Source organism: Dermacentor silvarum, chromosome 4 (genome assembly GCF_013339745.2).
Source record: "Dermacentor silvarum isolate Dsil-2018 chromosome 4, BIME_Dsil_1.4, whole genome shotgun sequence".
In the NCBI taxonomy this organism is placed as follows: domain Eukaryota; kingdom Metazoa; phylum Arthropoda; class Arachnida; order Ixodida; family Ixodidae; genus Dermacentor; species Dermacentor silvarum.
The window spans coordinates 197,981,951-197,995,773 of NC_051157.2; the positions used below are offsets into that span (position 1 = coordinate 197,981,951).

General features: G+C 49.4%; 1 protein-coding gene across 1 annotated transcript; it reads right to left on the bottom strand.

Annotated features, from left to right (window-relative positions):
- Nucleotides 1–202: 202 nt before the first annotated feature.
- Nucleotides 203–1,720, bottom strand: LOC125945107 (uncharacterized). The gene is made up of 3 exons (XM_049666684.1): nucleotides 1,716–1,720; nucleotides 1,190–1,326; nucleotides 203–1,116 (listed from the first exon to the last, which is right to left on the bottom strand). The coding sequence occupies exons 1-3, from the start codon at nucleotides 1,718–1,720 to the stop codon at nucleotides 203–205; spliced, it is 1,056 nt and encodes a 351-aa protein (XP_049522641.1).
- Nucleotides 1,721–13,823: the final 12,103 nt, after the last annotated feature.

Below are 13,823 nucleotides of genomic sequence, written 5' to 3' on the forward strand. Positions count from 1 at the left end.
GTGTGTGAGTGATTATATAAAAATAGAAGGAGAAGAGAAAAGTACAGCACCGTAACTGCCTCTCGTGAGAGGGCACCTCAACAGCGCTGTACGGGGGAGGGGGTAAGGACAAACAGAGTAGTGAAGAGAGGAGAGAGAAAGAGAAAAAAAAAGTAAAGCGCAGCCGAACACAGCCGAGCGGTAAGTCATGAAGAGGCGCGGTTTAGAGCCGCTGACACAGGTTTGTATCCTCCAGATACTCCAGGAGGGCCGCGTAGGCCCGCCTGGCGATGGAGGGATGCGTCGCAGGAAACAGGAGCCCCCGTGCGCTGTCGGACGGGATCCCGAGGCGACGGTAGGCGGCAAGAAGAGGGCCACGCTCTGCTGCGTACGCGGGGCACTGCAGGAGAACATGGTCCAAGGATTCGACACCGGAGCAGCTGTCGCAGTAGGGCGAGCCGAGTCCCGACAACCGGTGCACGCGCTCAGCCGTCCGACAGCACCCGATCCGGAGACGCAGGAGTAGAGCGCGATCACGGCGGCCCAAGCCCCTGCGTGGCAGCAACTTCGGGGGGCTGCCGGCGGCAACGCGCGGGTCAGGGTGATGCGACCGGAGGTAGCCAGCAACGGTGTGACGGGCGACGTCGAAAGGCGTCACCAGTAGAGACCGGGGCACTGGCAAGGTGTGGGCCTCCTTTGCGAGCCGGTCCGCTTCCTCGTTCCCGGGCAATCCAACGTGCGAGGGCACCCATTGGAAGACGAGGTCGCATCCCAGCTCGCAGACGGCGTGCAGCTTTCGGTGGAGCCGCTGGATCAGCGTGGGGCCGTGGTCCTCCCTGGCCAGCAAGCAGAGCGCCGCCCGTGAGTCGGTCAGGATGGCCGCGCGTGCAACCTGCCGCTGGTATAGCAGTTTGGCCGCCTGGTCGATGGCCGCGAGCTCGGCTTGCGTGGAGGACACCGCGTGCAGGACACGGCATTGGCTCTGCGCCGAGAGCTCAGGGGCGAAGCAGGCAGCCGAAGCCGCGCCATCCCGGAGCACAGAGCCGTCCGTGTAAACAAGCACGCGGCCGGCGAGCTGCTCCTCGATGACCGCAGCCGTCTCCTGCCTCAGGGCGCAGGCAGCGGTGTTGCGCTTCCCTCTCACCCCAGGCACGGTGGTGCGGATGACGAGCCGGCGGCGACGATGCGGGGGGGGGAGGGAGCCACGCACACGAGGGGCCGGAGTTGACCAAGCCGGCGAACTCGGCGACGCGGCGGCCCATGCAGGAGTTGGGGAGGGAGAAAAACCGGTCCACCAGCCGATGACCGTGCGGCGATCGGTGCAGGCGCTCGATGGTGTTGAGCGCCCTGCCAACAGCGCGGAGAGAGACGGGAGTCTCGCCAGCCTCAGCGAGAGTGGCGCCCACTTTGATGCGTGGTTTTCCTTTCTTCCCGGTGCGCTCCAGGGAGCTTCACCGTTCTTTGGGCGTCTGAGACGCCGGTGGTCTGCTTGTGTCCATCACCTCGTCTGAGGCGGTGAATAGTGCCCGCTCAGCGGGGACGTTCGCGGGGGTTTCAGGCCGAACTGCACGGGCAGTGGCCCTGGGTCCAGCAGGCCCGCGGGTCTGCTGGCCCTCGTTGGCAGGGAGCTGAACAGCGCTGGCTGCTCCAGCCGGGGGGGCTGATGGCAAGACCGCCGTCACACTCCGTGTGACTCGGGCGGCCGCCGAAAGATGTGGCGCTGCCCCCCGGCGCACCGCATCAGAGTAGGACGGATTAGACTGATTGAAGGCAGAAAAACGCCTGCGCGCTTCTGGGAAGGAGATGTTTAGTTTCACTTTGAGTTCTATTATGTCTTTTTCTTTCTTCCATATCGGACATGTTCGTGAGTAGGCGGGGTGGTCTCCGTCACAGTTGGCACAGTGGTTTGTGGAAGTGCACACTTCTGAGGAATGGTCTTTGGATGCACATTTTGCACAGGTAGATCGCCCTCGGCAACTTTGCGACCCATGCCCAAAACGCTGACACTTGAAGCATCGGCGCGGATTTGGGATGTACGGTCGTACACGCAGTTTACAGTATCCGGTTTCAATTGACTCAGGGAGGTTGCTTGTACCAAAGGTAATGATAACATGTTTGGTTGGGATTTCCTTATTGTCACGCCTTATCTTGATTCTTTGGACCTTAACCACGTTTTGTTCTTGCCATCCTTCCAACAACTCACTCTCACTAAGTTCAAGCAGGTCGTCATCAGAGATGACGCCGCGCACAGTGTTCATTGACCTGTGTGGGCCCACGGAGACAGGAATGTCCCCAAACGCCACGAGTTTTGACAGCTTGTTGTACTGGAGATTGTCACGGACTTCTAGAAGAAGGTCTCCACTTCCCATCTTAGTTACTTTGTAACCTGAGCCGATTGCTTCTGTAAGAGATTTTGCGACCACAAATGGGGATATCGTACGGACAGTCTTTGTTTCATTTTGGCTGTGTATCACATGGTACTTGGGAAATGTTTCTGTTGGTTTCATGCGGAAGTTGAACGTTTCATCGGTGCGCCCCCTTTTCAGGGAGCGATCAGGTAGTGCGGGAAAAGCATTTGCCATGTAAAATGGAAAATTCGGCGGCGATGGTAGCCACCCACCACCGAGCCCAACAAGGGGACGCTACAAAGTTAGAATACTTGCAGACGCCAGCCATGCATCGCCGCTATAACCTAATATAAAATACCCAAGGTTGGATAAGTACACCAGGTTAACCCTTGCCGCCCAGACATTCGGAAGTGAGAAGAAGTGACAAGAAGACAGGACAGTTGGGAAAGTGAGAGAGAAAGACAAAAGATTGAAGAGGGGGACAGGAAAAGGCGACTGCCGATTTCCTCCAGGTGGGTCAGTCTGGAGGTGCCGTCTATGTGAAGTAGAGGCCAAAGAGGTGTGTTGCCTCCGCCGGGGGGCCTTAAAGGTCCAAACACCCGGCATCGGCTCAACCCCCAGGATCCCCCTTTCCCCAGACACGGCTAAGCCGCGCACGGGTACACGCAAGAGGGTCCAACCCTCGTGTGCTCGGGTCCGTGGTGTCGCAACACACCAAACGCCTGCTTACGCAGACGCCCCTGCGGGATGCTAGCTAGATCTGTGTGTGCTTTCTTGAGGGCGAGTTAACGCTGCGCCAGTGTCGCCGAACTCGTGTAGACGCTGAGATTTGCAGCAAGTTTTCTTTTAAGAGTACGCCCGAAGCGAGTGAGTGCAGCAGCCGGCGCGGTGGTCGATTTTCCCCTGTACATATGTAAATAACCTCCTTTCTGTATCTTTGGCTCTGGGAGCCGGGCGCCGGAAACGCTGGCTAGGACGTCAGCGTGGCGCAGTCCCAGGAGTCTGCTCGGAAGCTGCGGGTTGAGCAGCGAGCGGGGACCACTTAGCTAGGCCTGCATCTCCTCGCGGCGGCCCATTGGAACCCTTTATGGGTCTTTTGTGGCATTGGTATCTGTCATGGACGCGATTAGGCTTAAGGCTTTGCGGAGCTGCCGGTGGCAAGTTCGAAGACGACTATGCCGTGACATTTAGCGGGTGCAAACGGATTCGCTAGTTTTACTATACTCGCCCGAGCGGAGAAACCTCGTTCGAAATAGAAAGCTTATTTTGTCCAGATGGACCCAATATTTTGCGGGCGGAATAACCGAAATCTCGGGGGACCAGAGAGCGCTTTGTTCATACGAGCATCGCCCTTTTTCGCGGACCGGAAAAATTCGGTCGAAGCGAATAACTTCATTCAAACGAACTGGATTGTTTTTTTTTTTCTCGTTACCACATAAAGCTATGCGGTAGACGGGTGGTTCAGCATCGTGTCAGACGGCCGACGCAGCGGCGGCCTCTACTGCCTTAATTCTAAGTGTTTGTGGAGTACATTTGAGCGACTTTGCAGAACGATGATGATTATTGTGGTTTATTGGCGCAAGGGCCAGATGTGGCCAAAGAGCGCCAAGACGATGGTAATGACTTGATGATGTGTGGTGTTTTATGGCGCAAGGGCCAGTTATGGCCAAAGAGCGCCATGCCAGTGTTTGTGAGTGTGCAGTGGAGCGATTAATTCTGAGAAGTAGATGAAGTGTGGCTGTAAAGGGGCCTAAAAATAATCGCTGTAAAATGCGTAAAATATACATGCACTAAAATCATGGCAATGACTAATGAGGTGTACTATGAAATGAAGAATGCACTGACAAAGAATGACACGATATTTAAAATATTTAAGACGTAGTAGTTGGAAAGAAGCACTACTGCCTAAACAGAGCCCTTGAATCACAAGGGCCTGGAGGCATGTGCTTATACAAAACTACCATCACAGCGGCATCCTCTGGAGAGAGGATGCGCTATGAATTTGTTGGGCTTACAACATGCAGTACCACGTCATTTAAGAAAGCGAGGACTGCTTTAGTGCTAAACAGTGGTTCCTCACCAAGAAACATACTGGGATGCAGAGGGACATGATAGCGGTAAGCTAAAGGGAAATGTTTTTTTCTATCTGCTTCGGCATCCCGACACTCCAGGAGAACGTGGAGGACGGTTAGCCTCTTACCACATCTACCACAGGTTGGTGGTTCATCCCCGGTTAACAAAAAACTATGGGTGCCAAATGTATGACCTATTCTGAGACGACAGAATAGGACATCAGTTCGTCGTGTTTTCGTTACGGGGGGCCAGAAACCTAACTGTGGCTTAATCAAGTGAAGCTTATTATTTGTTTGTGCATCCCACAGACGTTGCCAATGGCTTCGCAATTTCTTACGGAAGAAATGTTTCAAATCTGTTGCAGAAACAGCAGCTGTAGGATTAGTAGCGTGCGATGTTATTGACGTAGCCATTCGGTCAGCTAGCACATTACCCTCAATGCTTCTATGGCCAGGCACCCAGCATATAATGATATGCTGGTTAGATACATATGCTCTACACAGTACGGAATAGAGCTCAATGAGTGTAGGATTTTTCTGTTTACAGGGTGACTTTAGAGCGTTTACGACACTTAGAGAGTCTGTAAACTATGATTGATTTTTGAAGTTTAGATTTCCTTATATGCCTCACAGCTGACAATAAAGCATAGGCCTCAGCCGTAAAGATACTTGCTTCCGGGTGGAGTACACCAGATTCCGAGAAGGATGGGCCGACGGCTGCATACGACACCCCGTCACGTGACTTAGAAGCGTCTGTATAAAACTCTGTGCATGTGTACTTGGACTGGAGTTCAAGGAAATGCATTTTATATGTGCCTCTGGTGCGTGCTTAGTGACCTCCACGAATGATGTGTCACACTCTATGAGCTGCCACTGCCACGGCGGTAACAGTTTCGCTGGAGCCATAAGACAGTGTTCAAGCAACGGAACACCCATTTCCTCACTAAGATTCCGCACACGCAAAGAGAACGGTTTTCTCGATGCCGGTCGATTTTGAAAGAGTGTGGCAGTGGTCATGTCGTTTATGGTTGAATAAGAGGGATGTTCAATGTTCGCGTGTACTCTAAGAAAATATGTAAAACTATTGTATGAACGCTGCAGATGAAGTGACCACTGATTCGACTCTACGTAGAGGTTGTGGATCGGACTTGTTCGGAAAGCACCGGTCGCGAGGCGGATGCCCAGATGGTGAACGGGGTCTAGAATTTTTAATGCACTTGGCGTTGCGGAATTATAAATTATAGCCCCGTAATCAAGGCGTGATCGGACAAGACTGTTGTACAAGTTCAGTAGGCATTTTCGGTCACTACCCCATGTTGCGCGCGACAAAATTTTTAAAAGGTTCATCGTCTTCAGACACCTTGCCTTCAAATATTTAAGGTGGGGGATAAAGGTGAGCTTTGAGTCTAGAATTATTCCCAGGAATTTATGTTCACTGCTCACGGATAGTTCCTCTTGATTAATCGTGAGATTTGGCACTGGTGTCATGCCTCTTTTGTTTGAGAAAAGTATGCACGTACTTTTCTTTGCATTTATTTTAAATCCATTTACATCAGCCCATTTAGACAGTTTGTTTAATCCAAGCTGTACCTGTCGTTCGCAGATAGCAATGTTGCATGATTTGAAACCTATCTGTACATCATCGACATACACAGAATAAAACATGCTGCGTGGAATAACTGTATACAGGGAGTTCATTTTTACAATAAAGAGCGTGCAACTCAGCACACCCCCTTGTGGCACACCAGCCTCCTGGGCGAATGTTCTAGATAAAACATTGCCCACTTTTACGCGAAACGTCCGGTTAGACAAGTAGCTTTCGACTGTGTTTAACATATTTCCACGGACCCCCATCGCGGAAAGATCTCGCAGAATCCCGAAGCGCCATGTCGTGTCGTACGCTTTCTCTAGATCTAGAAAGACCGAAAGTAAAAACTGTTTATGTATAAACGCATCTCTGATGTTTGCCTCGATGCGAACAAGGTGGTCTATTGTTGACCTACCTTCTCGGAAGCCACACTGGAAGGGGTCTAGTATTTTGTCATTTTCTAGGAAACAGATTAGGCGCCGGTTTATCATTTTTTCATACAACTTGCACAGGCAGCTTGTTAGCGCTATTGGCCTGTAGCTGCTAGCTAAAGACGGGTCCTTGCCTTGTTTAAGAATCGGGATGACTATGGCTTCTTTCCACAAGGAAGGAATATATCCAGCCGCCCACATGGCATTAAAGAGAGAGAGGAGTGTTGTCAGTGTTTCGGGGTGTAAGTACCTAATCATTTCGTAGATGATACGGTCGCCACCTGGCGCTGAGTTGTTGCAACAAGCGAGAGATGCTTTAAGTTCGGCTAAGCTGAATGGTCGGTTGTAAGCCTCATTTGATGAACCTTTGCGATTAAGGGGCTGCCGCTCTTCGCGTTCTTTGAACTTCAGGAAAGATTGTGTATAGTGCGATTCACTCGATACATATTCGAAGTGTTTGCCTAGAGTATCCGCCTGGTCTTCCAGGCTATCACCTTGGCTATTTACTAAGGGTAGGGGATGTGACTCCCGACCTAATAATTTATTCACCCTATTTCAGACTTTCGTTTCATCTGTATACGAGTTTATGCTGGAGATGTACTTTTCCCAGCTCTCTCTTTTAGCACGTCTGCGCGTTCTCCTGCCCTGCGATTTTGCTTGTTTGAAATTAATCAAGTTTTCGGCTGTTGGGGAGTTGCGAAACAATCCCCAGGCCTTGTTTTGCTTTTTACGTGCTTTTTGGCATTCCTCGTTCCACCAAGGCAGGCGACGCTTATTAGCTAGTCCATTAGTTTGTTGTATGCACCTTTCTGCAGCGTCAGTGATAAAACGTGATATATACGCCACAGCATCGTCTATGTTAAGAGACGCAATGTCATCCCGGCCTAAATATGTTATTTCTTTAAAACGTTGCCAGTTAGCAGAGTTAACCTTCCATCGGGGAACATGTGGCGAGCAACCATCTTGTTTTGTTAAGCTTAGTATAATTGGAAAGTGGTCGCTCCCAAAGGGTTCTTCAGAACGGACCGCTGCAGGTACGGAATTAGTGTACTCGACACGATACTCAAATCTATGGAGGAGTATGAATTATGCGCCACGCTGTAGTACGTTGGCTCTTTCTTATTAAGTAAACATGCTCCCGAGGAAAAAAGGAAGTTTTCAATTAGGCGACCTCTTCCATCACAACGCGTGTCTCCCCACAAGGTGTTATGTGCATTGAAATCTCCGAGAACTATGTATGGCTCTGGAAGCTCATTTATGTAGTTTTGAAATTCCGTTTTATTAAGTGGATAGCTGGGAGGGATGTATATGGAACTAATAGTGATTAGCTTGTCAAACAACACCCCTCGGACAGCAACTGCCTCTAGGGGCGTACGAAGTTTTAATTCCCGGCAGGCAATACCTCTATCGACTACAATAGCCACACCACCGGAAGACACGACTGTGTCATCGTGGTCTTTACGAAAAATGGCGTATTGCCGGAGAACGTTTGATTGTGTAGGTTTAAGGTGTGTCTCTTGAACACACAGCACCTTAGGTTTAAACCTGTGTAGGATTTCTTTGACGTCATCGAGGTTGTGTAGGAGTCCTCTGACGTTCCATTGTATTATTTGTGTATTCATGTTGGAAGTGTTTTTTTGTGCTGTGTGTTTAAAAAAGAGACTAACTTACAGAGCCCTTGTCGGGCCCTGTGATGCGGGCTTTTTCTTTTTTGGAGCGATCGCGAGATTCTCGCGGCTCCTTTGGCGCTTGCGGCGCTGTCTGGCAGGTTGTTGTGTCCATCGCCTCTTGCGAGGCGCTGGACACGCGCTCTTGCGAGCGGTTGTTTTGACGGGAAGGTCTCGTTTCGAGGGACGAGGCCCTTGAGGCCACCAGCCCGGAGGTCGATGGCCCCTTCTTGTGAGTTGGCGGAGCAGCGCGAGCTGCAGCCGCCGGGGGGGCGGATGGCGTCACTGCCGGCTCACTGTGTGTGGGCCGGACAGCCGCCGGAAGCCGTTGCGCCGCTGCCCCCTGACGCGCCACTTCGGCAAAAGTTTTCTTTGGCAGGTAGGATACCCGCCTGCGTGCCTCCTTGAACTAGATTTTCCTTTACTTTAATTGTTACAATTTCTTTTTCTTTTTTCCAGGATGGGCACGACCGCGAGTATGCGGCGTGCTCCCCATCACAGTTCACACAGTGGAGAGAGTTTTCGCATGATTCAGAGAGATGCTCAGTGGCACTGCATTTCGCACAAGTCGGACGGCCTCGGCAGTTCTGCGAACTGTGGCCGAATCTTTGGCATTTGAAGCATCGAAGAGGGTTTGGCACGTATGGCCTGACACGTAATTTAATGTATCCGGCTTCAATGGTCTCGGGTAGAACACTAGAACCAAAAGTAAGGATTATATGTTTTGTCTTTAGCTCCTTGCCATCGCGCCTCATCTTGATTCGTTTTACAGTCAAAACATTTTGCTCTTTGAATCCTTCCAAAAGTTCATCTTCGGTGAGCTCCAACAGGTCGTCATCAGAAATAACACCGCGGGTGGTGTTCATTGTGCGGTGCGGGGTCACAGTCACAGGAAAGTCTCCAAACGACACTAGATTCTGTAGTTTATCATGTTGTTTGTTATCGCGGAGTTCCAGGAGGAGGTCACCGCTGGCCATCCTCGTCGCCTTGTAACCTGGTCCTATAGTCTCTGTCAGAGTCTTTGCAACGATAAAGGGTGAGATCACTCTCACGGTCTTTTCAGTTTTCTCACTGTGTACCACGTGGTAGCGTGGAAAGTTTTCAACTTGTCGGCCAAAAAATTTAAAAACTTCTTCGGTGCGCCCCCTTTTTGGGGGCGATCAGAAAGCGCGGGAAAAGAATTAGCCATAAAATATTCATGTTTCGGCAGAAACGCCAGCCACCCACCATGGAGTCCTACTAGGGGACGCTGCAGTGCCTGTAAACATAGGCCCTGCAGACGCCAGCCATACGTCACCACTATAACCGAATATGAAATAACCTAGGCAGGCTACTCACACAGGGTTAACCCTCGCTGCCAAGAAGATCGGAAGGAATATAGAAGAGAGGAGAAGACAGGAAAGATTAAATGTAAGAGAGAAAGACGAAGGTTGGAGAGGAGGATAGGAAAAGGCAACTACCGATTTCTCCCGGATGGGTCAGTCCGGGAGTGCTGTCTACGTGAAGCCGAGGCCAAAGGGGTGTGTTGCCTCCGCCGAGGGGCCATAAAGGTCCAAGCACTCAACATCGGCTCAACCCCCAGGATCCCCTTTTCCCCGGACACGGCTAAGCCACGCACGGTTAAACGTGGGAGGGTCCAACCCTCGTGTGCTCGGGTCCGTGGTGTCGCAGCACACCAAACGCGTGCTTGCGCAGACGCCCCTACGGGGACGATGGTAATGACTTGTTAGTGGTACATGAACAGTGAATTACATGAACATTAGATGTGGCGTGGCTGTAAAGGGGCCTAAAAACAGTCGCTGTAAAGTGCGTAAAATCTATACGTAATAAGATTATGGCAATGACTAATGTGTACTATGGGCATGAACAATGCATTGCGAAGGAATGATACGACTTGCAAAATATTAAAGATGTCAGGATTGGCCAGAAGCACAAGTGCCTAAACAGAGCCCTTGAAACACAAGGGCCTGGAGGCATGTACTATAAAAAACTATCGCAGCAACGTCCTCTGGAGACAGGATGCGCTACGAACTTATTGGGCAAATAACATGTAGCACAACATCTTTCAAGAAAGCAAGGACTGCGTTGGTGCTAAAAAGTGGTTCTTTACCGAGAAACATAGCGGGATGGAGAGGGACACAATAGCGATATGCTAGCGGGAAATGTTTCTTTCTTTCTCTTTCGGCTTCCCTACACTCCAGGAGGACGTGGAGGACGGTGAGCCTCTCGCCACATCTACCACAGGTTGGAGGATCATTTCCATTCAATAGAAAATTGTGAGTACCGTGTGTCCTATTCTGAGACGACAGAATAGGACATCAGTTCGTCGTGTTTTAGTTGTACAGGGCCAGAACCCTACCTGTGACTTAATCAAGTGGAGCTTATTATTTGCTTCGGCGTCCCACAAGCGTTGCCAGTGGCTTCGCAGTTTGTTTCGTAGGAAAGGCTTCAGATCTGTAGCAGGGACAGCAGCGGGAAGATCAATACCTTGCGATGCTGTTGATTTGGCGATTTCGTCGGCAAGCACATTACCCTCGATTCCTCTATGGCCGGGAACCCAGCATATTATTACATGTCTATGAGATAGGTAAATGTTACACAAGAGTGAGCATAGCTCAATAAAAACAGGATTCTTATGTTTTTGTAAAGATGTTAGCGCTTTTACAAGGCTTAACGAGTCTGTGAATATTATTGCTTTTTCTAGTTTTAATTTCTTTATATGTTTCACCGCAGACAGTACTGCGTAGGCTTCTGCTGTGAAGATACTTGTTATGGGGTTCAATACGTCTGATTTAGAAAAACAGGGGCCAACAGCCGCGTAACATACGCCAGCATGGGACTTAGATGCGTCGGTGTAGAAGTCCGAGCACGAGTACTTCGATTGAAGTTCGCGGAAATGCATTGTAATTTCGAGTTCGGGAGCGTGCTTTGTGACCTCTACAAAGGACCAGATCTATCACCTGCCACTCCCAGGGCGGTGACAGCTTAGCTGGAAGCATTAGGCGATGTTCTAGAAGTGGGACATCCATCTCTTCGCTAAGTTCTCTTACATGCAGTGAGAAAGGCCGCCTCATAGAAGGTCGATTATAGAAAAGCGCACACTTCAAATCATTAAGGGTTGTAGAACAAGGATGTTCACGATCGGAGTGTACTTTGAGAAAATAGGTAAAGCTGATGTATGTTCTCTGGAGATGGAGTGACCACTCATTTGATTCTACGTATAAACTTTCGACGGGGCTTGTTCTGAATGCGCCAGTGGCCAGGCGGATACCTAGATGATGGACAGGATCTAGCATGTTTAGCGCGCTCGGGGCGGCGGAGTGATATACTACGGCACAATAGTCCAAACGTGACCGAATGAGGCTCTTGTGAAGATTCAGTAAACACTTCCTGTCGCTGCCCCACGATGTGTGAGATAAAATTTTCAGTAAGTTCATTGTTTTTAGGCATTTCGCCTTGAGATGTTTTATGTGGTTAATGAAAGTAAGCTTCGAGTCTGATGCCTAAGAATTTGTGTTCTTTGTTTATAGGTATTTGTTGTCCATACATTTTGATAGTGGTATCTGCAACGAGACCTTTCTTCCTGGTGAAAAGAACACAAGAACTTTTGTGGGGGTTTACTTTGAACCCGTTTTCGTCTGCCCACTTGGACACTTTGTTCAGCCCCTGCTGTACTTGTCTCTCGCACACTGCGAGTTTACAGGACTTGAAGCCTATCTGTACATCGTCCACGTAGATGGAATAAAAAATAGCTGGTGGTAACGAAGCACGAAGCGTGTTCATTTTAACGATAAAGGGTGTGCAACTGAGCACGCCTCCTTGGGGTACACCAGTTTCCTGCACAAAAGGTCGTGATAAAACATTGCCAACTCGAACACGGAATGTGCGATTCAGCAGATAACTCTCAATCACATTTAACATATTACCACGTATACCAAAGTGGGAGAGGTCTCTCAGTATGCCAAACCGCCATGCGGTGTCATAGGCCTTTTCCATGTCTAATAATACAGACAGGAAGAACTGTTTGTGAACAAAAGCTTCGCGTATCTGCGCCTCAATACGTATCAAATGGTCAGTGGTGGATCGACTCTCGCGAAAGCCGCACTGGTATGGGTCAAGCAGTTTGTTTGATTCTAGGAAATGTAATAGGCGACGGTTTATCGTTTTTTCGAAGACTTTGCAGAGACAACTTGTTAGCGCTATCAGCCGATAACTCGATACAGACGATGGATCCTTCCCCTGCTTCAGGATAGGGATCACTACGGCCGCTTTCCAGGCAGAGGGGATCTCGCCGGAAGTCCATATAGAGTTATACAGACAGACAAGGGTTTTCTTCGTTTCAGAGGGCAGGTTCTTCAACATTTCATAAATTATGCGGTCAGAGCCTGGGTCAGATTGATTGCAACAGGCGAGTGATGCATGAAGCTCTGCTAAAGAGAAAGGTAAGTTATAAGGTTCAATCCCGGTGCTCTTTCGGTCTAGTTTTTGTTTTTCTATTGCTGCTTTGTATTTTTTTAATTCTGGAGAATAGTGCGATGAACTGGACACATGTTCAAAATGTGCACCCAGGTGGTTCGCTTGGTCTTCCAAGCTGTCGCCATGTGTGTTTACCAAAGGGAGTGAATATGTTTGTCGTCCTCTCACCTTGTTAACCCTGTTCCAGACTTTGGCCTCATCTGTATACGAGTGTATACCTGATAAAAACTTCTGCCAACTCTCTCTCCTGGCCTGTCGGCGCGTTCTCCTGCCTTGTGACTTTATCTTCTTAAAATTGATAAGATTCTCCGCAGTAGGAGAATCGCGTAGCAATCCCCCCGCTTTGTTCTGTTTCATACGAACGTTCCTACATTCGTCGTTCCACCATGGGACACGGCGTTTGCATGCCGCACCACTTATTTCGGATATGCATTTAGAAGCGGCATCAATTATGAAGAAAGTAAAATATTCCACAGCTGCATCAATTCCTAAAGAACACATGTTGGCCCAGGAAATACTACTAGTAAGAGTTCGAAATTTCTCCAAATCGGCTGTATCAATCTTCCATCGAGGGGCTTGTGGTGAAGGCTCAGTTTTGGTTGTTCGCAGTAGTATTGGGAAGTGATCGCTCCCGTAAGGATTTTTGGTAACTTCCCATTTAAGTTCAGATAATAGAGACGGGGAAGCTATGATGATGATGATGTATGGTGTTTAATGGCGCAAGGGCCAAGTAAGGCCAAAGAGCGCCATGCCAGTGTTTGTAAGTTTGCAGTGGAGTGATGAATTCTGAGAAATAGATGAGGCGTGGCTGTAAAGGGGCCTAAAAATAATCGCTGTAAAGTGCGTAAAATATACATGTACTAAAATCATGGCAATGACTAATGAGGTGTACTATGCAATGAAGAATGCATTGAGAACGAATGACACGATATTTAAAATATTTAAGATGCAGTAATTGGCAAGAAGCACAACTGCCTAGACAGAGCCCTCGAACCACAAGGGCCTGGAGGCATGTGCTATAAAAAACTATCACAGCGGCATCCTCTAGAGAGAGGATGCGCTACGAACTTATTGGACTAATAACATGTAGCACAACATCGCTCAAAAAGCCAAGGATTGCATTGACATTAAAAAGTGGTTCTTCACCAATAAACATCATGGGATGAAGAGGGATATGATAGCGGTATGCTACAGGAAAATGTTTTCTTCTCTCCGGTTCGGCTTCCCGACACTCCAGCAGGACGTGGAGGACGGTCAGCCTC

Bases quoted from the DNA above. Each gene is read 5' to 3' on its own strand.
- LOC125945107 (XM_049666684.1), bottom strand. The intron at 1,117-1,189 runs GTGCGTGGCTCC...CTGGGGTGAGAG, and splicing joins GGTCAACTCCGGCCCCTCGT to GGAAGCGCAACACCGCTGCC.